Source organism: Falco cherrug, chromosome 5, assembly GCF_023634085.1.
Source record: "Falco cherrug isolate bFalChe1 chromosome 5, bFalChe1.pri, whole genome shotgun sequence".
Classification (NCBI taxonomy): Eukaryota; Metazoa; Chordata; class Aves; order Falconiformes; family Falconidae; genus Falco; species Falco cherrug.
The window spans coordinates 63,375,398-63,398,214 of record NC_073701.1 but is presented as its reverse complement, the minus strand read 5'-3'; the positions used below and the strand labels follow the sequence as shown (position 1 = coordinate 63,398,214).

General features: G+C 49.9%; 1 protein-coding gene across 1 annotated transcript in view; it reads right to left on the bottom strand.

Moving 5' to 3' along the window:
- The window catches only part of PODXL (podocalyxin like), a 47,111-nt gene extending 25,683 nt beyond the window's left edge, over positions 1-21,428 (bottom strand). The window contains exon 1 of the mRNA XM_055712292.1: positions 21,322-21,428. Coding sequence (XP_055568267.1) covers positions 21,322-21,358 — 37 coding nt within the window. The 5' untranslated portion in view covers positions 21,359-21,428. The remainder of the gene's footprint in view (positions 1-21,321) is intronic.
- Positions 21,429-22,817: the final 1,389 nt, after the last annotated feature.

The following is a 22,817-nucleotide window of genomic DNA, read 5'->3' as shown; positions in this document are numbered from 1 at the left end:
CGCCGCACTGGCAAAATGAGCTGGGGGCCCTTGCAGCTGAAACAGAAACACCCCATCCTGCAGCAAATGGTAGCGGAGCTGCTGGAGTGGAAACATGGGGAGCATGAGCCAAAAAAGCCGCACATCCCAGTCCCAGCCCAACCCAGACCCTCCAAAGCAGAGAGCGCAGCCGTGCTCCTGCCCTTCTCCTGCCTCCTTCACATCATTAGCATGGAGTTATCCTGTGATGACCTTGTTGCTTTGAAGCAAGATTTGTGGCAGTACATCCTACTCCCATATCAAGCGAGCATCAATCACCCATCAGCTGAAGGACACGATGTCTGGTACATTCAGCACTGAGACCCCTCTATTTCTGCAAAAGTCACCCAGGGACTTTGGAAGAAACTCAAGGTTTCCACTGAGTAATGGGCCAGAAAAGTCACCCTGCAGCAAGGTAAAGCCCAGCCACCTTTGCCCCTCAACAGGGGGCAGAAAATCACAAGAATGCCATAAAACCACACAACTCTGTTATACACCAAATGTTTGGGTTTTTTCTTGTGTAACTTCCATGTTGTCAGTTTTTAAGATAATTTTTCAGGCTTCAGTCTGAAAACACGAGCGCTAAAAAAGCCTGGTTTTTGGTTTTGTTTTGTTTTAAAGTAAATAGATTAAAAGCCTACACTTGTCTGAATTTGGAGAGGAATCTCAGGTCCACAAGAAGGACCGAGAGACTAAGACCACCAGATTAGCAATGCCACCTTGACTCCATGAGGAGACTGCCCAGCCTCACCACTCTCTCCAGCAAGGGTTGAAGGCTGGCCCATGATTTGACTTCAGCAGTAAGAAGCTATGAAGCTGGTGGCAAGGTGGTGGGAAGGAGACCTTCAGAGAAGCCAACGCAGATAGCTGCTTGGCTAAAGCCATGCTCCTGAGGGCTCAACTATCACATCACAGAAGCCCCTCCTGGAGACCTGACCTCCCTTCTCCAGCCCTGCTGCAGAGCTGCTGCTTACCATGTCAGGATGTCCTCAGGGGGACAGATTTATTCATTAAGACAGAGTAGAAGTTTCTTCCCATGCCTTTCACCCCAGAAAGATGAATCATCCCTTGCTGGCTTTTCCTGGAGGACTACTCCACTCAACTTGAGGAGTGAGGACATAAGCCTGCAAGACAGGAACTGATTTTTATTCAGCCTGATGGCTTGTCTACACAGAGGGTACTCAGGAAAATTAATCTAAAATTAAAAGAAAGTATGATTCCAGAGTGGATTAGTCAAAGTGCACACAACCCACCAGGTGGCCACTCTTGTTTGGCTGTAAATCAGTTCTCATTTAATTTAGCCAAAATGAAGTAGGTTAAATCAAATTAAAGCCTCCTTAGTTCTGAAAGCTGACAAGGGGGGGCTGATGCAGTTTGAGAAAGTTAATTCAGGAGAAATTTGATGATGGTCCCCGCACAAACAAGCCCCCGAATGTTGCACTGGACATTGACACAGACCAAACAAAACACTGGGGATGGGGCACACGTGCCTCCCCAGCTAAGGTTGATCTTTCCCGATTCCTGGACATGGAAAGCTCTGACTGATGTCAGATTTGATGTCACATCATCAGCTTTTGCTATTTGCTCAGTTTTTGTCATGGAGAAAGGCAGGACAATAAGAAGACAGCGGACAGACTACACCACAGGACTGGGGAGTGGCTGCACGGTGCAGCAGGCAGTGGAGTCCATCCACTGTCTCCTAGGACAGGATAGGCAAGTGGGCAGAGAGGCAAGGTGGGCTTGCCTACCCACGTGGCATGGGGAGACTGAATTCATCGCCTTGCCCTCCTCTCCAGCTGGCTGGGTTCATATTTGGGTTCATACTGAGCAATGCAGGGAAGGAGTTGGCCCCGAGCTACTCATCCTGCCAGCTGAACCTCTGCCAGCTGGCCAGCACTGGGGAAGAGTTGTCACATCTAATGTCACTCAAGTTAGGCGCCGTGCATCGGCGATGTGTCTAGACTCTGTCCATGGGAGATGAGGGCCACAAGGCTCTCGCAAAGCAACAAACATGCAGATCTCCTGTGGGTAGGGGTTTTTTAGCCAAAAAGCCCCCCACTTTCCATAAGTATCACACTAACTCTTGCCATGAGGAAGAGGAGTGGAGGAAATACGTCCCTTCTTGCAGCGAGGGCTCTTCCTAAAGGGACAGAGTCAACTCCAAACCCAAACAGGGACTATTGGCTTCTCTGGGACCTCGCAGCCCAACAAAGCCAGACCACAGAGGGGCATTAAAGCTGGTAGTAGCAGCAGGGATCTAATGCCCAAACGTGTGCCATCAAAACAGGGGGGTGCCATCCTCAGCTGGAGGCCAGCACTTGCTGGAGGCTCAGCACAGAGGAGGTACAAGCTGCAGCTCTACAGGGCAGAAAACAAGAGGAGAGACTTCACAACTAAAGGAATAAGGAGACCTCAGCCTGGTCACAGGCAGCTCTGGTACAAGGGAAAAAAAAATGGGAGGCAGGTGACTGGAAGGTCAGTTTGTGCTGGCACACAGCACTGCTGTGGTGTTGCAAAGCGTTGTCCCCTGCTTCTTGCACCTCCCTTTCCTCCCTGCCTCCCCTGAAGATTTACAGCAGGAATTGCCCTCCTGACTGCTCCTGCCACCGAGGCATTCAGTGGGGAGGCTGCCAGCCCCCAAGGGCCATGCTTGGGGCAGGACTCAAAGGATGCTTGCCCACCCTGAGGGCAGAAAGGGCCAGCGGAAAAGTGATGGTGAGGAGGTGATAAGACCTGAAGCCTCACCCTCCTTTGTGCGCCCAGCACCTTTGATGAGTCAGGAGTCGGCCCAAATTTAAGCCCTTCAGCTAGTGACTTTATTTTCAACTTTTTCTGGGTTATGAGTCACGTTGCCTCCCCCAGCCCATCTCTGCATTGCCCACCATAGAGCCAGGATGGACCCAAAGACGATGAACTGAACACATCTTGGACTGGATGATCCTTATAGGTCCCTTCCAACTTGAGATATTCTATGACTAAGTGATCTTTGGTCCACCAAGACTCAAAGACACTGTAATATGAAGTGGCTTAAGACATAAGTGATGCCAAGTGACACAGGAGCCACTTCCAAGAGGCACTGGTGACCTCCTCAAGCATCCCAGCCTCTCTAAGTAAAATTTCGTGTGTTTCCTAGTTAAACACCCGCTCCCCAGTGCCATTTGCTTTGCTGCTCGCTAGGGCTATGCTGAGCACAGGTTCCTCTGCAGGCATGTCTGGGACACTTGCAAAACCTTCACCAACATAAAAGCTGCCACTGCATGCCCCTCACCCCATGTTTTTGCAGAAAAGCCAAGCGGGATGGCAGGATCCATCCCTCTGTCATGATCAGTCCCCCATGACCTTGGCTAGCCAGGGTTACTGAGCCAGCAGGCCAGAGATTTCCTGTGAATGCTGCGAGGAGGGTTCCACATTTCCGTGGGATCCTTTGTGTGTCAGTGCTATTTTGGGTCCCACCTTTTTTTCTTCAGCTCCACACCCACACCTCCCTCAGGGTGGGGTCTTCCCGGATAATTCGGAGCTCTATATATACACATGCATATACGTATGCACCTACATATATTTATATAGCTGTGCATGTGAGTTGAGCCTTTGGGCATTGAGTGGACACAGCGGACTTGGCAGGAGGCTCGGTGCTATTCTTTAGGTGGGGAGAGCCTAGGAAGGGAAGGACACAGCTAACCCTCCCTCCTATTCAAAACTATTTAAAGACTGTCTGGCACAGAGTTTCTTTCCCACCAAATGGCTCCAGTGACGATCTGGCTTTACAGGCTGTGTAATCTGATCAACTTCTATTGTCGGCAAATTCATAATTGCCTTATTATTTAACTCTCCTGAAACAGTCAGTTTTACAGAAGAAGAATATCAATTTCAGCTCGTTTTTAAAATTTATTTTGTTTTTCCAGAGCACTGGGACTCAGTTTCCATTTGAAGAACTTCTGTTCTTCAACAGCTCCTGCTCTTCCCCTCCTTAAAATAACACACATGATCACAGGAAATCACTGATGAAAGGCGCAGGCAATGAGAGATGACCTTTCCCAGTGCTGTCCTAATGCAGGATTCTCCAGCACAGCACATGTATTACCCAGTGGCCTCTTGCACGTAGCTGTGAGCAGCACAAGTAGAGAAGCCTTAACCATTTGTCCGCAGAGAAGAAGGATGCTTTTGTAAGCACTAGGCACCAGCTCACATCCTTACTCAGCCACAAACCTCGTCACATTTCTTAACCTCTCCCTGCCTCAGCTTCCCCCATGTCTACATGCAAGAGCAGATAGATTTCAGATAGAGGAGCTGGTCCAGCACCTTTCTAACTGGAGCCCTAGCCTTGGTTAAGTGCCAGACCAATACAAATAATTACTAATAGTAATCCCCATGGGAGTCTATTACATTATGGTTCAACTTCCTCCCAAACAATTGCTCCTCTTCCTTGCTTTGTATGCTCTTCAAAAGAAGCGGCTGCTGCACTTTAGGGCTGGGACACCAGGCGTGGTAAACACACACCCAGCGTTCCTGCTCAGCTGGGCCTGGGCAGCAAAGAGAAGATAAATCTGATTTGAGACAATCACATTGTGGGCAGGAAAGAAATTGAGGGTTTCATGGAAATGGCAACCTAGCAGCATTAAACCACCCACCTAGTGGATGAGGGAAAGGCTGGATGCGACCTTAGCGAAGCCTGTGAGACCGTTTCCCCCAGTGCTCTCCTGGAGAAGCCGGCTGCTCCTGGCGTGGACGTGCTGTTCCCCGGGTAAAAGCTGCTGGACGGCCGGGCCCAGCGCGTGGTGGGGACCGGAGTGCCATCCCGCTGGCGGCCGGGCACAGGGGCCGTTCCCCAGGGACCAGGGCTGGGGCCAGCCCTGCCGGGTACCCGCACGGCGCTCGGGGCGAGGGGATGGAGCGCGCCCTCAGCCCGCCTGCGGGTGACACCCGGCCGGGGGGCGCCGATGTGCCGGGGGCAGGGGGCTCTGAGGGGGCTGGGCAGGCCGGGCCGAGGGGCCGAGGCCAAGTGTGTGAGGGGCAGCGGGGCTGGGGGCAGGGGGCTGGGAACTGCCCGGGGGGAAGGGCCGGGGGGGCTGGGCACAGCCGCTGGGCAGGAGCCCCCAGCGTGCCCAGGTGGCCAAGGGGGCCAGCAGCGCCCTGGCCGCTGTCAGAAGCGCTGTGGCCGGCAGGGCCGGGGCAGTGCCCGTCCCCCTGTGCTGGGCACCGGTGCGGCCGCCCCTCGGGGCCTGGGCTCAGGGTCGGGCCCCTCAGGGCAGGGGGGACGCAGAGGGGCTGGAGCGTGTCCAGAGCCGGGCAGGGGCTGGGGGGGGGGCTGGGGCAGGGGCTGGGGGGGGGGCGGCGGGGGGAGCTGGGGGGGTCAGCCTGCAGAGGGGGGGGCTCAGGGGCACCTGGTGGCTCCCTACAGCTGCCTGAGAGGAGGCTGCAGCAGGGGGGGTCGGTCTCTGCTCCCAGGGAACAAGTGACAGGGCGAGAGGAAACGGCCTCAGGTGGCGCCAGGGCAGGGTCAGATGGGCTGTGAGGGAAAATGTCTTCACGGAAAGGGTGGTCGAGCCTCGGAACAGGCTGCCCAGGGAGGCGGTGGAGTCACCATCCCTGGAGGTGTTTAAAAAATGCTTGCATGCAGTGTTTAGGGACATGGTTTAGTGATGGACTTGACAGTGCTGGGTTAACGGTTGGACTTGATGATCTCTAAGGTCTTTTCCAACCTAAGTGATTCTATGATTCTACAAAGAGTTTAACCTGAGAAGTCCCTTAGGGCACATTTATTCCTAGCTATAATATGATCTTACTCAGAATGGCAGTAAGAGCAAGAAATGCCGAGAGCAGAAGTGCCCACTGGTTTCAGGGCTCAAAACACCTTCATTCACAGAGCAGTGAAGGTCCCGACACTGCAGGAGCACTTGGTTGAGGGAAGCAGGTATTTGCTGTGGACACACAGCTTGCCAGTACTCGGACATTTCATACTTTCTGCCTATGCTGCGGGTACCCTGCCTGCACCACCCAAAAGGTGCATAAAGGGAAAGATGACCCATAAATGGGAAGAAAAATGCCCCTGGTCCACAGCCAGTCCTAGACTGAAGCTGGCCCATCCACTGGGTGTGTGGGCCAGGCAAATTGTCATTGAAGGGTATAGAGACACCCCAATGCCATAGGTTTAGGTACAATACCAAACTCCTATGTGAGCTGAGAGCCCAAAATATCAAGCGCCCAACAAAAGGTGGGATGGTAATGCAAAGAGGGCATCTCAAAGGGGTTTAAGCTGGGTCATGTTAGAGCAGAGTGGGCTTTGGGCGGGCTCTCATGAGGTCCTTGGGTTCTCATTCAGTTAGCTTGCTCTGAAACACATGGTGACACATCTCTGAGGAGGTTTTTCCATCACCAGGACCAGGAATTTAGGCCTACACAGCAAGGAGCAAGCTGGAGAAGGAAGAAGGGTCTTGCTTATTAGTCAACCAACTGCTGATGAAGAACAATGTGCATTTTGCTCACCCCTTCCAAGATGGAGCCTGCAACAGCTTTAATTAGTCAATTAAATGTGGCTTTGTCATAGGAGATGAGACACAACCGGGATCAGCCAGCTGGGTTCTTGGCTGCTGAATGACATTGTCTTTCCAGCCCAATGACCTCATTGTTATGACTCTATAGGGGAACAATGTTGTCCACCCAGCAGCCCAGCAAGGAGTGAGATTCCTGCATGGTTACAGCTGAGCAGAAGAGCATGGGAAGTTGTGGGATGTCACCGGGTTAGGGACGCAGCGCTTTGCACTCAGTGCAAGCAGGCTGCAGTAGGTTTTAATGGCATGGTTACGTGATGAGAAATTCCAGCAATAAAAGATGATGTATAATATAAATGTAGCACGCGACGGTGGTTATAACCAGCTCCCCAAAAACTCCCTGGACAAGTGGGTCCAAGTATTCAGTTTGAGCATGGAGACTCACTGGTTAAGGAGGAAAATCCTAAATGGTATCTAGTGGAAAGGAAAGCTTGCAGCACTTACACCTGGGGTGGGCGGGATGGAAATTTTTGAGCTCAGGGCTTCACTGACATCTCCCTGCAACCACAACCGTTCTCTCCAGAGCTGTGTCTGGCGGTTGTGCCGCAGGGCAGGCCATGGCAGGGCAAGGGAAGGGAGCAAAGGAAGCAGGAAGGAGCTGCATCCCCTCCCTGCTGTTAATCATCCTCCTCTTTCTCCTCAGAGAGGCCAGCAGGTCTGCAAAACCCACGTTGGGCGCCCACCTTGGAGAGGACCTAAGGAGGTGATCTGCAGCTCTGGGTGTAGGAGGGGGGATGCAGAGCTGGGCTTCATGGTAATATCCAAATTACTCTGCTCTCGGGATGGTGGAGACCAGATCCTGCTTTTGGCTCAAAGTGAAACTCTGACACATCAGCTCGGATATTTCCTGTAGAAAATCGAGCTGGAGTGACGGTGGGGTTGGAGATGGGAGGAAAGGGCAGGGATGACAGGTCGGGTCCATGATGGGACCCACAGAAAGCCATCAGCAGAGCACTGGAGAGTGAGGGACAAGGCACCGAACTGGGATTCAGTGGGTGCTGCTGCTTGTAATCCTGGATCTGGGGAGATATGGGGGAGGGCAAGGGAGAGCAAATGCAGCCTCACATTGGGGATGTCCTACACTAATGAAGGCTGCAGCTATGTGAACAGTCTTGTCATGTTTACAAGTGATCACTGCCAAATCAAAGCATGGTTCTGCTGGAAAAACTACCTTATTTTATGAGATACAAGAAAATCAGCATACCTGATAATAGAAATGCAGAAGAGAGAGCTGAAAAACACCACCACACCACCACCCTGCCGACTTCAAATCCATGTTTGGAGAAGCACAGTCAGATGTGCAAAAAGACCCTCACGTTGCCCTGAGCTCCACCTCATCCTGACTTTTTTATCTGGGCAAAAAGGTCCTGAAATCCAGTCAGGGCAGCTCTCAGAAATCAAGCCCTGAGAGCCCACTGACCATGGAAGCAAGAAAGAGCTGAGACATCAAATGATGACTTTCAGCAATGCTTATTGATAATTCTTGGTAATTGATTGTTGTATTATTGCATTAAATAATTAATAACTAGCAAGCCTATCTACTCCAGACACTGCTCTCTGGTGCAAGCACGCTCCTGGCCTCTGCTAGCTGGCATTGCTCTGCTTGTCCATCACCAGTTCCTCCCAGCACTCAGACCTCTCTGTGTGGGCCACAGTGTCATGGATGAGAGGCTGAAACGCTCGAATGACACAAAACAACAGCACCAGACCCTTTGCCCAGCAAGCTTCTGCACAGCACAGTGGCCAAATAAATAGGACACGCACACTGTAAGCCAGGCACTGCATTTTGAGACTATGGATGCAGCAGATGGGCAAGTCCTGTGCTGCTGCAGGATTTGAAGCAGCTCTCTGAAATGGGAGCAGAACAGTGTTGGAGAAAAGTATGAAGTAAATCCCCATCTTGCAAACGGCCCAGATGCATGGAGGGCTGAACACACCTACGACAGAGGTGAGTGACAGCACCAGGACGTTCGGCACCACACTGCTGCACACACACCCCGAATCCCACCCCTGGGAAGCTGGCTCTAATCCTGATCCACTCAGATCCAAAAGCTGATATTTATTACTACGAAACAAATGCATTATTCCTAATTTATATTACCAAGGAGACAGCTACTCCCTTCCCCACTCTTGGTAGTTTCATCGCAACAGCCACGGATTGAACAGGCTGGGATAATTTACAACTCTTTGGGAATTCCTGTGAGGTCCAGGTGGCATCAAGTTGCTATAACAAGCTATTCCCTGTCTTTTGTGGGGAGAAATATGGGAAATGGGCCCACAGGCACCTCACACACATCTCTCAGCAAAGGACTGTCTTGTTGCTTAAAACAGGAGCTGAGAGATCTGAGGATCTTTCTGTACCTCTACGAAATAAATTTCTGCAGCAGGAATACTTTTACCTACTTCAGAGATCGGCTGTAAGCATCTGCTCTTGTCAGATTTGGGCACAGGTGAAATATTAGTCCTTGCTCTTTTCTGCCCCTTGATGGGGCATGTGCCTCTGCTCAAACCAAGCCAAAATCCTTGCAGAAACAGCTTGTGGGCTGCACTTTTCCTACCCTTCCCTTCCCCAAGCCCCCTGCTGCGATAACCGTCAGCCTTCAGGATGGGAGTAAATCAATAAAGCACAATCCTAAAAGCACTCTCCAAAAACCAGCTTCAAAGCCAATTCACCTACAGAGGTTTCCTAGCACTGGTCCCACTCACCCACCAGCCCCCTTCTTCCAGCACCTTGGGGTACCAATTTTCCCGGACAAGACAGAGATAAACCCCTGCCCCAGAAAGGCTTCTGAACTGGATTGTAAGGAAAGCCTCCCTAAAAGGCCAGCTGGGCTGTGTTCAGAGGCTCAGGGCAGCCCTTGGTGCCTGCTCCCAGGGAAAGCAGCTGTACATCCCTGCATTGCTGCTGCTGACCCTCCACACCACCACCACCACCCCCTGCCCGCCCCGCCCCCCCCCCCCCCCCCCCCAGGCAAGCCCCTTCCTAATCAGATTGGAGTGGTCCTGCCAGACACGCAAAACACTCTCACGGAAGACAAAGCGTAGAGCTGCAACCCTCTTCAGCCAGCTCAAACACAAATACAGCCCCGAAATAGCCGGCATTCCTTTGGCATGGCTGTCCCCCAAGTATTTCTCATCAAACCCTCAAGGCACACACAGCTTCTTCTTTTGATGGTTTCCTGAAAGTTTTTTTTCAGGGGGCTTTTTGCAGTCTTTTATTGGGACTGTTCATGTGATTTTGCTGTGTGAGAGCATAGCTGAGATATGGAGAGTCCTATCAACTACCTTGCCAGAGCTTGGCTTTGGGTCTTTTCCAAAGTGCACCAGCTGTCCGCCATTCCCCCAGACTTTCTCACCAGTAGCATCATGCTGGGGCTCTGTACCCATCCTGATGCCTGTCCAGTTGTTCATGCCATGTCCTGCAATGATGGGAGCTTCTGCACTGATCAGGGAGTGTGTGCAGAAGGTCCTGCTGGAGCAGGAGCTACTAGTGGGTCCAAGTCACTCTGCTTCCATCAGAGATGCTGATGAGATGCCATAATCTCCATTTCTAATGTGATCAGGGGAAGGAGAGCCCTGCTCCCTCAGGAGCTGGCTGTGCCACTGAAAACCCTTTAAAACTCCCCAAATTTTACCCTGCACGGCTGTCAGTTACCCACGGCCAGACTTCATAATAGGAGCAGAAAAAAAAATGGACTTTTTTTTTTTTTTTTAGGCAGAAAACCATCTATTTATCAACCCATCAGTTTGGATTTCTGCATTTCCCTGCCTAACTTTTTGTAAAGGGCATTCATAAAGGACCATACCAAGTACACACTGACCATAAGGTCCCTTCATTTCTCTTGCTGCCAACCCAACCTTACATGCCCACTTTCCACCACCACCCTCCCACCAGTCCTCCCTGCTTGTTGTGCTTTTTTGCTTGTTGTCCTTTACCAAAAGAACAGCTTTTTCTTCCCAGTTTGGCAGCCCTAAATAAACCCCCAGCAGCTGAAGCCATGATTTGGAGGAATATTGACAGTGGTGGGCGATAGGCTTTGTGCTTTGTTGTGCAGTCCACATAACATTAAATATTGTGGTTATAATGGCCATCCTTGCCCTCATTAGGAATTGCTTAACACCACCCCAACTGCTATCAACACATCCCTGGTTGGAAAACTCCACAGAAAATAGGATTTTGTGTAATATGGTAAATTATCGACCAGACTTGGAGAACCACTCACCGTGGCAGAGCTTCTCTGGAAGCCCATGGCCATCATGGGATATTGCTCCTCCCAACAGACTGAGAGGGACTTGGCCTAATGAAACGCAGACTGAGGTCTGCAGGGTCTGGTCCAGGGTCTGAATGATGTTAGTGCACCCTCCACCTTGAGCTGGGCCTAGTTGCAGAATATTGGACAATTTTTATCAGCCTTAACTGATGTCCCATAGCAGAAGCAGATGTGTCCACACCATGGACGTGCTACCCCAATAGCTGTAACAGCTAAAGTGCAGAGCAGGATGGCAGCAGCAGCAATTGCAGTTGTCTTGGTGGCACTGATTGCTTTTGGTAGCTTGCTGCCTAATGAAGATGTCCTTTGAAAAGGGCAAGAATGCGTCAGTTGTCAACATTTTTCTTCCCCTTCTTCCCCCTCCCTGCCCCGGTGACTGTTGCGTTAAACAGCAATGTTTTATTCGTCAGGCTTGTTGGAGAAAATGCTCTCATGTTGGATCAGCAAGGAGATGCATCTAAAGAGCCTAGATGAGGGGATCTGAGCTTCAGCAGGCTTTGCAGAATTGTCTATTAATAGTGTTTCACTTTGGAAAGAAGATGGGAAATTGAGTTTATCACTCCCATCCTCCCTAGACTCCCATGACAGGCATGCAGTGTGGATGGATGGAGGTCCACCAGGATTTGCTAGGCTACGTTGCTCTCCTGGACACAAGGAGGATTGCTCCAAGCTGGCCTTGTCCTATTGGGAAGGGTGTGTACACTGCCATGGGCCACAACCCATCAAGGACAAATCTCATCCTAATTTGTGAAAGGCCACGACAAGGCACCAAAGAGAAGATTAAATACATTACAGCAGGACTAAACCCAACCAGGACACCCATGGCACTTGGGGAACTTGGATTTTCCAACACTAAATGGGACTGGATTTGAATGTGAGGCAAAACCTGAGCAACCAGTTAAAGGAAGCCTCATTAATTCTTGCTTTTCTTTCCTTTAATTGTTGTCTGCCCACACTATGGGCAGATACCCAGGGTATCCAGACACCAGGTGTGGGGTTCTTTTGCCTTCAGTTAGATGGTCAAAAGTTACACATGCAAACCTCGGCTAGCCATTTAAATTCCCTCTGCAGATCAAGGAGAGAGACATACAGCTGCTCCATCAACAGTTAATTCTAAGCTGCGAAAACAACTGGAAACTGGCAGCTGAAAAATAAAATTGCTTCCTCTCCCATTTTGAACACTAAAAGTGAGTTTTAAGAGAATGACTCCTGTTTATTCAAAACCCTCAAGGGACATGAAACGATTCATTTCAGTCACTAACTCCATCAAAGATTGACGCCTGAGATTTGCTCAATCAATTGCTTAGCATTAAACTCAAAAGTGTGTTAAAAAGTATATGCGCTAGGTATCGAGGCCCTTGGTTATTTGATGTATCTTAAAGGAATTTTAAATGCTCTTTTGCATCTGTCAGTTTAACAGAAATTTCCTCTACAAGTAAAGAGTGATTGCCACCAGTAAGTCCAAAATTAGTATTATTCATCATCACCTAAGAAGATTAAAAGAGGCATAAATTAGAGATCAAAATAGAGTAGTGGCAGGCTACGTAACTGCTTAAACAAATATGTTCATAGCATGTCCACCTGGTTAGAAAACACAGCTGAAAGGCAAGAGTGGGCTGGAAATCTCTCAGTTTTAAATTGAGCAACCGAGGAGAATCAGCTCTGCTTAAGGGATATAGCTATGAATTGTAAATGAAAAACATTAAAATCAAATCATTCAAATTAAGACTTTCCTCTTCTGTATTTTAAATCGTGATTAAAATTCATAATTTAAGCCACATCCATTTAAATCAAAGCACCCTGCCATAAAATGAGGTTTTGAACCCTTTGTGAGGCTTTAATGAGAAAAAATTATGTTCTCTTGTTGAATGCAGTTAATGGGGATTTATTGATAACATTCGTGGGGAGGAACTGTCTTCAAAACCTATGAAATTGCATAGGCTGGGAATCTTGAGGGCTGTTTTTAGCTGTCTGGGAAAATTTTAAGAAAACAAAATAACTTTCTATACTAGGGTGTTACAATAAGCTCAAACTTACTCTTCTGCAATATTGTACATGACTGTTCAGGACAGGAAAATTTATCACTTGTGCCAAAGAGGTCAGCATCTCTCATTGCTTTTTTGGCATGGGAATTACCCCGAGGCTTGGGTGAGCATGGAGGTGACAGTGGGCTGAGATTAACTCTTGCACGCTTGAAAAATGGGGTCAAGGGTGTGATTTTCACTTGCTGGCTTTGCAGCTGGTGTGATGTTGTGTCCCATTTTGCTGATATTTTGCCCCAGTTGTCTCTCAGCTGGATCTGGCTTTGCTGGGAGCCCCACAGCAATTGCTGGTTCATCCCATTTGTGGCACACGCACCGCTGCTGCCCAGTTTTTTGCTGCCATGTGTGATTCTGGTGTGCTTATGGCACTGCTTTGACTAGGTATAAACTCATGTGCCCTTTGAAAGAGGCAGTGGAGAGCAGAAACACTTCATAGCATTGTGTCAAACCGGATCAGGGGACTGATCCATCTGAAAACTAAACCAATATTAGAAGGAAAAAATAAAATAAAAAAGGAAAATAAACCAAGAGAGGGTCGTTTCATGCTTTTACTGCATGTTGGTGCTTTCTCCACTTCGCCAAGAGAAACCCATGGGAACAAATTTTTATTTATTTGTTATTTTTATTTGTTAAGGCTCTGAAAACAAATCGGGTCACCAGCAGCTAGAGAGTGGGAAGACAGCTGAAAAAAGTGCATGAATGAGAATTCTGGTTTTGGAGTTGTGCAATCAAAACCTCGTTTGAGGGTGTTCCTTACGAGCTGGCTTAGTACCTGGCAACAAACTTGCTTCCCTTTCCTGGGCTTTCAACATCACTTCTGTTGTTTAATAAATGAGAAATGTCCAACAAGGACAACTGTAATTGCTGATTTAATATGTATATAGATATAAGTGTGCATGTGTGTGTATATAATATATCTATACATGTGTCCAGGACCTTGGTTACTTGATGTTACTCCAGCATAACCACTGCTAACCGGATCTGTGCTGGGGAGCACAGTGCATTGCTTTAACTGCTCTGCTTTTTCTCATAGTTAAGGCATACAGTATCTTGATAAGCAGCATATAGTAGTCAGCCTGAGAGCTATCCATTTTCCTCAGGCTGCAGCAGTATCATTTAAACTTTTCCATTTTTTTTTCCCCATTTGTGTACGTGGTGGAATGTCTTATCTTACCCTCCTGCCTTTAGACCCTGGGGAGGAGGAAAAAAAAGAAGTGGTCTTTGCTATTAGGTTTCAAAGAAGGAACTTCTCAAACACAGTTTCTCCAAACCCTTCTGCAGTCTTTTAAGTCCCCTTCGTCAAAGTGCGAAATCTGGCATTTTCTCTTTGCCTGTACCTAGCAGAAGCCACTTAGAATAAATGTCTGACAAGGTTGTCTCCTCATTGCTCTAAAACAGATTTACTGTATCTTTAAGTACTACAGCTTAATAACTCTAAGCCAATTTTTACCTTCTCCAGTTAAATTTACTAAAGTAAATAAAGGCTGAGATAGAAAATTTCAGCCTTTGTCATTAATAACTAAGGCCTTATTCTCCCACTGCAAAATGACCTTCCTCCTCCCTTTCACCGGTGTCATGAGCCATGTGGCATAAGACCAAAGCTCCCTGCACACAGAGCTTGTAAGACAGAGAAAAAGCTGCCGGATTAATCCAATTTTTATTAAGGATGCTAAGAATATGAGCCAGACCTCAAAGCAACATCTAAAATGGGACTAACTCAGAAATAAAAAAATCACCTTTTCTATTTCAGAGAAGGTCTTAACACAGATCCCATATGCCTATTTGTAAGGCATCCATCCTGCACCTGGCTTCAAACATAGACTTGGTTTTTAAACCCAAAGTCTGTGTTCTTCTTATCTGCCTTTCCATTTTGCAGCCTTTAGGGTGTACTCCTGACCCACCACCAAGAAGCTCTTCCAAACCCGGAAACCCACTTTTTTTTTTTACCCCGATGTTTTTAAGTAAATACAGATACTGTCATGCAACATAAGGGTTTCCATGGGCAGATCCTGTATATTTTTGGTGTAACACCATACCCTGTTGGGGAGCATGTATGGAGACAAGCATCTCTAGAGACCAAATTATTCCTAGACACAGCTGAATTGCCTTCAGAAGATGCCCATCTCCCTCGCTCCTCTAACAGCAGCTGGATTCAAGGATAACTCAGCATCAACCTTAAACACCTTGGTTAAGTATCTGAACCTACATGCATTACCTTGGGTCCTTCAGTGGGAGGAAGCAGCACCCTGCCCTCAACCGCAGAAGAGCTAGCAACACCAGGACTCTGAATTTTTCCCTTCCTCCACAAGGCAGCTCATCCCAGCTTGCCCAAACTGGGGCCCTTTCCCTTTCTGCTTCCCCCCAGCCCCAGCACTACGCGAAAATGTGGGACCCTGGACATGACACACAAGTTGAGCCAACCTGAAAGCCAAAATTCAACCTGGCATGTTGCCTTCCTGCAGCTGGTTTGTTGCACATGCACATCTAAAAGCAGGTACTTCACCAGTGCTGAACTCCTGTGGCCCAAAATAAAGGCTCATTCCCCTTCGCTATCCCTCCTGCTCTGTGCTGGGCATTGAGGCATTACACAGAGTTAATTTCAATAAGTTGTTTGCATTCTGACTCCTTGCAACACTTTGTCACCAAACTGTCACCAGTGTCTGCCGAACGCTCCTGGCCTGCGGCCAAGAAGCCGTGAGACGTACTTTATTTACGGGACAGAAAAGGTACCTGCAACATGCAGAGCAGCGTGCACTGCAAAGATACAAAGATTTGCAAAGCAGCCACATTTAGTGATGAGAAAAACTTCACTGAGAAGACCTGGGATCCAACAGGCAAATGATCAAGAAAGGATATTGGTGTCTTTGGGGTTTGGAGCACTTCATCTCTTGAAAGCGAGAAGTGGGTTTTTTTTCTCTTTAGGGTTGATGGGACATCCTGGCATGTGCTGGTTCCCAATGGCTTTTGGCACTGAAGGCTGAATTCGAGACACACTGTGGCTCAGGTCAAGTGAACATGTGCATACAATCCCCAAGAAGGTCACCCTGGATAACCCACCGCAGAGCTTTGCACTCACAGAAGGCAGTAAAGTTACTATTGACATTTTCCAAGACTCCCCCAGGCACTCGCTATTTCTAGCGCTATTTGCAATTCAAAGCCAGCAGCTAACTTGAACCAGGCTAAATCATCCTTGAAGGAACCTTTCCTTCTCCCTTGGCTGGGGAAGGAGGTGAGGACATTGATACCCATCACCTGGAACTTTAGCTAGAAGGAAAACACCACTGCATTAGCATGGCCCCAGGTGGTCACGATGGTCAAAGGGGTAGAAACAAGCAGTGCCAAGTCAGCAGCTCCTCCTGGATCACAGCACCGGGCCCAGCTCCAAATTTACTAGGTGTCACGATAAAAGCCCTCTAAATGCGGCTTGTGACTTCTCTCCTTGCGGCACCGTGAGATTGCTTCTGGCCAGGGAAAGCTGTTGTTGCATGGCAGCCCCCTGCCCACCAGGCCTTCATTGATGCTAGCTGTACTGCAGAAGCCCTGGAAACCCCAGCTGAGAGCAACTCCCCATCCCTGAACGCCAACTGCACGGTCTCTCCACCAAACAGCATGTAGTCTAAGCAGACACACGCAAAATAAGGAAACCGTGGCACAACCAGTCCTTTAACCAGCATTTAAGCTCTTCAGTTCGTAGCATATTGTGAATCATACACGATTTTTGTACAATACCAAGGAAGATCATCTTTCTCTGCCTCCCTTCTCAGGCAGGGCTGTTTAGCTCAAAAGTAACACTGTTTTGGATATAGGCTAGTCCAAATGCTGAGGCACCTCGGAACTGGAGCTGCGATGCAGGCAGAGCACATCCCTCCTGCCTCCACCCGGTTTTAAATGGATCTACATATTCCTCAAGGGCCTCCAAAGCAAAACCGCAAGGCTTCAGCCCAGCACTACAACAGACAAATACGCAATGACAGCCCTTAAAATCTGATGAAGCTCAGACGAACTGTCCCCCCGTCCCTCCCAAATAACAAAGAAGCAACAGGAGAAAGCACCTCACCCCGGGCTGTGGGACACCATCACACCAGGCAGTTCGGGGAAAAAGACACGGATTTTTTTTTTTTGTTAAGCCCCAATGGCGCACAGAAAGGATTTTGGAGGAGATGGGTGGTGCATCCCCAAACCCCACCATGCAGTAGGACCTGCAAGACCCCTATGCAGAATCAGACTCAAGTGTGGCTGTCTCACAAGCTGCAAGAGAAAGACTTGGTGGATTTGCTTGGCAATCCCAAGACCAAAGGCATTGCTCTCTGCAACATGGACTGTTCAGCGAGGCCCTGGGGGCTGCAATGAACTGAGCACAGGTAGTTGGAGAATAACAAATGCCAGATGACTGTGTGCATGGTTTAGAATTAAAAAAAAAAAAAAAAAAAAAAAAAAAGCAAGGTTTGGTCAGGAGCTCTCTGTGAAGGAAAGGGCAGGCATTGCAAGAATTCAGAAACAACATCCTTAGGTGGAGTTCGGCCAGTTATGGAAGAAGCTGTGCACGTAAACAGACTTTTGACAAGGAAGTTGGCAGAAGCCCGTGAAAACGTTTCAGAGGGTTTGCAAGATTTCACATGCCTGCACACAGGGAATGGACCAAACCGGGCCACCCGGATTCCTGCAGAGTTGAAACCCTCTTGTGATGTTCGGCTCTCAGCAGAGCCGAGGTTGGCTGTCTGTCACGCACGCTGTCAGGCTGGGAGCAAGGCTGCAGGTGAGGCCGATACTCAGGCTCACAGCCTGCACGTTTCTGCCGATGTGTTGCTCTGCAGCTGGGGGGGCAGGAATTTCTGCACACCCACAGGTGGGTTGTTTGCTATGTGCTTGGTCCCGCTACTGCTTGGATCACCTTGACATGTAGCTACTGCAGGCACCTGGGCTTAGGGCTTGAGCCCCTGTAGCACAGAGCAGCTCAGCTGGATGTTATGGCAGGATCTCACCTCCCCAGAGCATCACCCTGTAAGGATGAAGCCCCACTCACCCCATCCTCCCTGGCCCCACAGGGCACTGAGAGGCTCTGGGTGCCGTAGTGGGTCCTTGGGGACAAGGCAAAGTGGCCACCCAGTCCGGCATCATGGAGAAGGGGACAAAATTCAGGGCAGGTGTGAGCAGGTGGGATGGATGTGGTCCTACACCTAAACCCCTCTCTGCTCTTGTATATTGATTTAACACCCAGAATAACACGGGGGTATCACACAGCCTGAGGGAACCTCCCTGGCTATAATTAACCTCCACCAGTCCCCATAGCCTGAGCCCCGAAACACCCCAGAGCTCGTGTCAGCAAGCTTAGGAATTTTAGAGGGTGCAGATGGGGCCAGAAAATGTATGATTTATAAGGCAAACAATAACTAAAGTGCAACCCCAGTCTCCTTGCAAATGCTGAGAGCAGATATTTCCAGCCAGTCTCCCATCACCGCCAACATAAATGATCACCAGCCTCATCGTCATAAGCCTTTAAAGCAACTCTCTGGAATTAAATCAGCGTATTGCATGGTTCCAGCTCCTTTCATCCAAGGATCTTCAAGTGCTTTACAAACAATTCTTTAATTAAGCCTCCTAAACAGACCCCGGGGTATCATTACTGTATTTGCTTTGCCACCGGGGAATCAAAGGCATTGCACTGCTAAAACGTCAGGCAAAAAGGTTGCAAAAAATCTTATCGAAGTTCCTCTAATAGCAAAGATACAAGACGACATGCTCCGCTTTGATGTTGGTTTTAAAACTCTCTAGTATACAATTTTTTTCTCCTCCTGTAGACATGGCCCCCCATCACCTGCTCCTGCCTATGTCAAAGTTAGTATTCAATGGGCAAAATGGATTTTAAAAAAAGCACATCTTTGACAGCCTGTCTTGGACAAACACGACCTCTCAGTACCAGGGAGCCAGCATGGCTTTAGGAATTAAAAAGGGTGTTTCGGCAACAAGGATTTAAAACCCATCAATCTGTGTTTTGCTTTGGGCTGGGCAAAGGGTTGATCTCTGATAAAACCCCTTCCTGCCTTTTTTGCCCCCAGGACAGGTTTGAGCTGTGGCTCTTCTTAATCCTCTGAGAATAAAAAAAGTATCGGTTTTCTCTTCCTGATGCAATTTTGCTATCATACCCCCCGTGGGACTGAAGATATAATATGGGGAAAGGATAAATAAAATGTCCTGTGAACACACTGTAGTGGGTAACGCTGAGCCCCTCACAGGCTGGTTGAATTTGAAGATATTTGCCCGACGTCATGTTCGCTGCATCTCTTGTACACACTGGCTGTGCCTTGTCTGAGGCTGATTTTATTCTGATTTACAGCAGGGAAACAAGGGGGAATTGCTGCAGAATCAGAGTGTTGGAACGATATAAACCTGGAAGCCAGTATTTCTAGTGAAATAGCCATATCCGAAATAGTTTCTTTTAAAAACTTCAGCAACGTTGGGCTGATTCTGCTCTGCCCCATGCACAATGTTGTCACCTTCTTCCTTGTGACACCCAAAAACATGCTCCAAAATCCCAACTCCCTGCTCACCCACCCATTTCACATTCAATTTAATGAGAGCAAATGATGTGGGCTCCATTCCAATTACCATTTTCTAAGACACCAAAAATCTTACAGTTTCACCCACAAACCCACCTTCTTCCCATTTGGGGCTGGGGTGGGGTAGGTGAATTTTAGGTTTTGAGTAACTCAAGACGATTGCAGCAGATACCAGCCTTCGAGTTAAGCACTGCTGGACTCCAAGACCAAACACCCAGCAAAGAGGGATGCCTATTTTGACCCCTGAGGAAGAAAATCCTGGTGCCAATACCCAGGGAGCAACATAAAAGCACCTCTAAGGAGCTTATTTTAAAAAACTTAAGAGCGGCAACGAATGGTAGAAAACAGCATTTTGGAGGATTTAATCAAATAATTTCCGAGAAAAATGTAATAGGATCACTTAAGAGTGCTTTAGAAACAGGTGCCCCACCAACCTCCTGCTAAATCCTGTTTTGTACCAACCCCAGCATATTTATCACTGCTTTGAAAAACACAACAAAACCCTCTGAGAAGGCAAAGTCAGCTCAACTCAGCTAAATTCTGGCCAGCACAAGAAAAATTGCATTAACAGCTCCTACTTTATGCCAATATTAATGAGGCTGAGGCTCCTTGAGTTTTAACAGGAAATCTCTTTTAAAGCCCATGTTGGCATCGGGGAGAGCTGCGGGCTTCACACCTGCTCACCCACCAAGCTCCAGTGCCGTGAGTTCTGAGAGGAGCAGGAAAAATACCAGGCAGGCGGAGATTCCAGCCAGACCACAGGGAATTCACCCCATAGTTAAATCTCCAGGGCCCTGCCTCCACTTGTGCTTTTACCTCCAGCGCGTCCCCCAGCTTTTGTTACCTTGAATAAAAGCACATTCAGCTCAGCACAGGCTCTGCTGGGAGACGTGACCCAGAGCAAGATTCCACCTTCCGCTATTTCATTTTATTTCACTTTATTTGGGTTTATTTTATTTCCACCCTCCTTCATCCTCCCCAAATACAGGAGAGAAATAAGCTGCTCCTCCCTACCTTTTTTCACTTTTGAAATAATCAGTGCATTTCCTTTCCTCGAGACTTTTTGGTGTGGTTTATGGCCATCTCTCCAATAAAACACCCCCCAAAGAAGGAGACCCCCAGCTGCATCATCCCCAGCCGTGCCCGCAGCCCTCAGCCCCAGCACAACTGCAGGACCTAAGATGCTGTTCCCACTCCCCAACCTCCCAGGCATGACACATCCCGGACGGGGCCATGGCTGCCCCACCGTGAAGGGTCCCCTGAACTTTATCCTTTTTCCAACTCCACCGTCAACTTCCATCAGGGAATTGCTGCCTTCCCCACCACCCCCCACCCCCACCCCCTTTCCCATGCCACCTCCACAACCAGGGCTGGAGGCTCACGTTGAGGACACGCAGCAGCAGCTGGACCATCGCAAGAGCGGCTCTGCCAAACCCGCCTGAAGGTCCCCCCCGTGCTTGATGGGACCCCAAAAAGGGGTGTGAGGCTCAGTGCTTTGCTCACGGGCCTCCCAGGAGCCCGAAGCCCTGGCCGGGGGCTCTGTGGAGCCGGGTGCGGGAGCGCAGCGGCGGCGGGCTCCGCTCATACCGTTGCATAAAGGCACAAGCGCTGCGGCTCCGGCGCCCCGAGCCGCGCTGCCCGCGGACGGTTCGATGTGCTCGGTTCAACCCCAGCGTTAACAAGCCCGGGCTGGGAACGCGGGGGGCACCCGCCACTCCCCGGGTTATCTTCTGCCTTTCTGCCCAATTCGGTCCAAACTAGCAAAGGGAAAACTGGGAGCGGGGCGGGGGGAGGTGAAAAGCCGAGGGATGCTTAAGGGGGAAAACAAGGCAGGATCGGGGAAAAAGCTGGGGGAAGGGGGGGGGGGGGGGGGGGCGGCACTTACCGAGCAGCAGCAGCGGCAGCAGCAGCGGTGCCCGCATGGTGCCTCGGCGCGGCCGTCCCCGCCGCGGCTCCCGGCGCTCTCCCCGGCGGGGCGGGCGGCCGCTGCCCTCCCCCGGCCCCGGCGCCGGCCCCGGCCCCCCTCCCGCCGCCGGGGGAGGCGCACGGCGGCCCCGGCCCGCCCCGCCCCCGGCTGGCAGCGGGCAGACCCGCGGGGGGGGGGGGCACCTGCGGGGGGGGCGTTTTCAGTTGCGGGGGGGGGGGGCGGGATTTGGGGGTTTCAATGGGTTTTGGGGAGATTTAGGGGTTCTCAGTTGGGGGGAGGGATTTGGGGGTTTCAATGGGTTCTGGGGAGATTTGGGGGTTCTCAGTTGGGGGGAGGGATTTGGGGGTTTCAATGGGGTGGGGGGATCTGGTGTTCTCGATTGGTGGGGATTTGGGGGTTTCATGGGCTGGGGAGGGATTTGGGGTTCTCGATTGGGGAGGATTTGAGGGTTTCAATGGGTGGGGGGCATTTGGGGTTCTCAATTGGGGGGATTTGGGGGTTTCAATGGGTGGGGGGCATTTGGGGTTCTCAGTTGGGAGGATTTGGGGGTTTCAATTGGGGGAGATTTTGGGGGTTTCAATGGGTGGGGGGCATTTGGGGTTCTCAGTTGGGGGATTTGGGGGTTTCAGTGGGCAGGGGGATTTGGGCTTCTCAGTTGTGGGGAAGGATTTGGGGGTTTCAATGGGGTGGGGGGATCTGGGGTTCTCGATTGGGGGCTTGGGAGTTTGAGTGGGCTGGGGGGAATTTGGGGTTCTTGATTGTCAGGCGGGATTTGGGGGTTTCAGTGGGCTGGGGGGATTTGGGGTTCTCAACTGTATGGGAGGATTTGGGGGTTTCAATGGGTTTTGGGGAGATTTGGGGTTCTCAGCTGAGGGGGGAGGGTTGGGATTTTCGCAGGGTTTGGGGGGGATTTAGGGTTCTCAACTGCATGGGGGGATTTGGGGTTTTTCACCCAGTTTGGGCATCTGGGGGGCTTTGGGTTCTCAGCTGCGGGGGGGGGGGGTTGGGGGTTTCAATGCATTGGCGGAGATTTGGGATTCTCAACTGTGTGTGTAGATTTGGGTGTTTCAGTGAGTTGGGGGGCATCTGGGGTTCCTAGCTGTGTGTGTGGATTTGGGGGTTTTCACTGGATTTAGGGAGTGGGGGCATTTGGGGTTCTCAGATGTATGGGGAGATTCGGGGTTTCCACAGGGTTTGGGGGGGATTTGAGGTTCTCAACTTGGGGGGGGGGAAGATTTGAAGTTTTCACAGGGTTTGGGGGGGGGGGATTTGGGACTTTCATCAGGATGGGAACTTGAGGGAGGGGTTGGGGCTCCTGCCTGGATGGGTGGAATCTGAGGTCTTTATCAGGGTGGGGAGGGATGGGGGGGTGGGGGGGTGTTTGGCATTCCTACCTACCTGGGGGGATTTGGGGGTTTCGTTGAAATTGGGATGTCAAGGAGGATTTGGGGTTT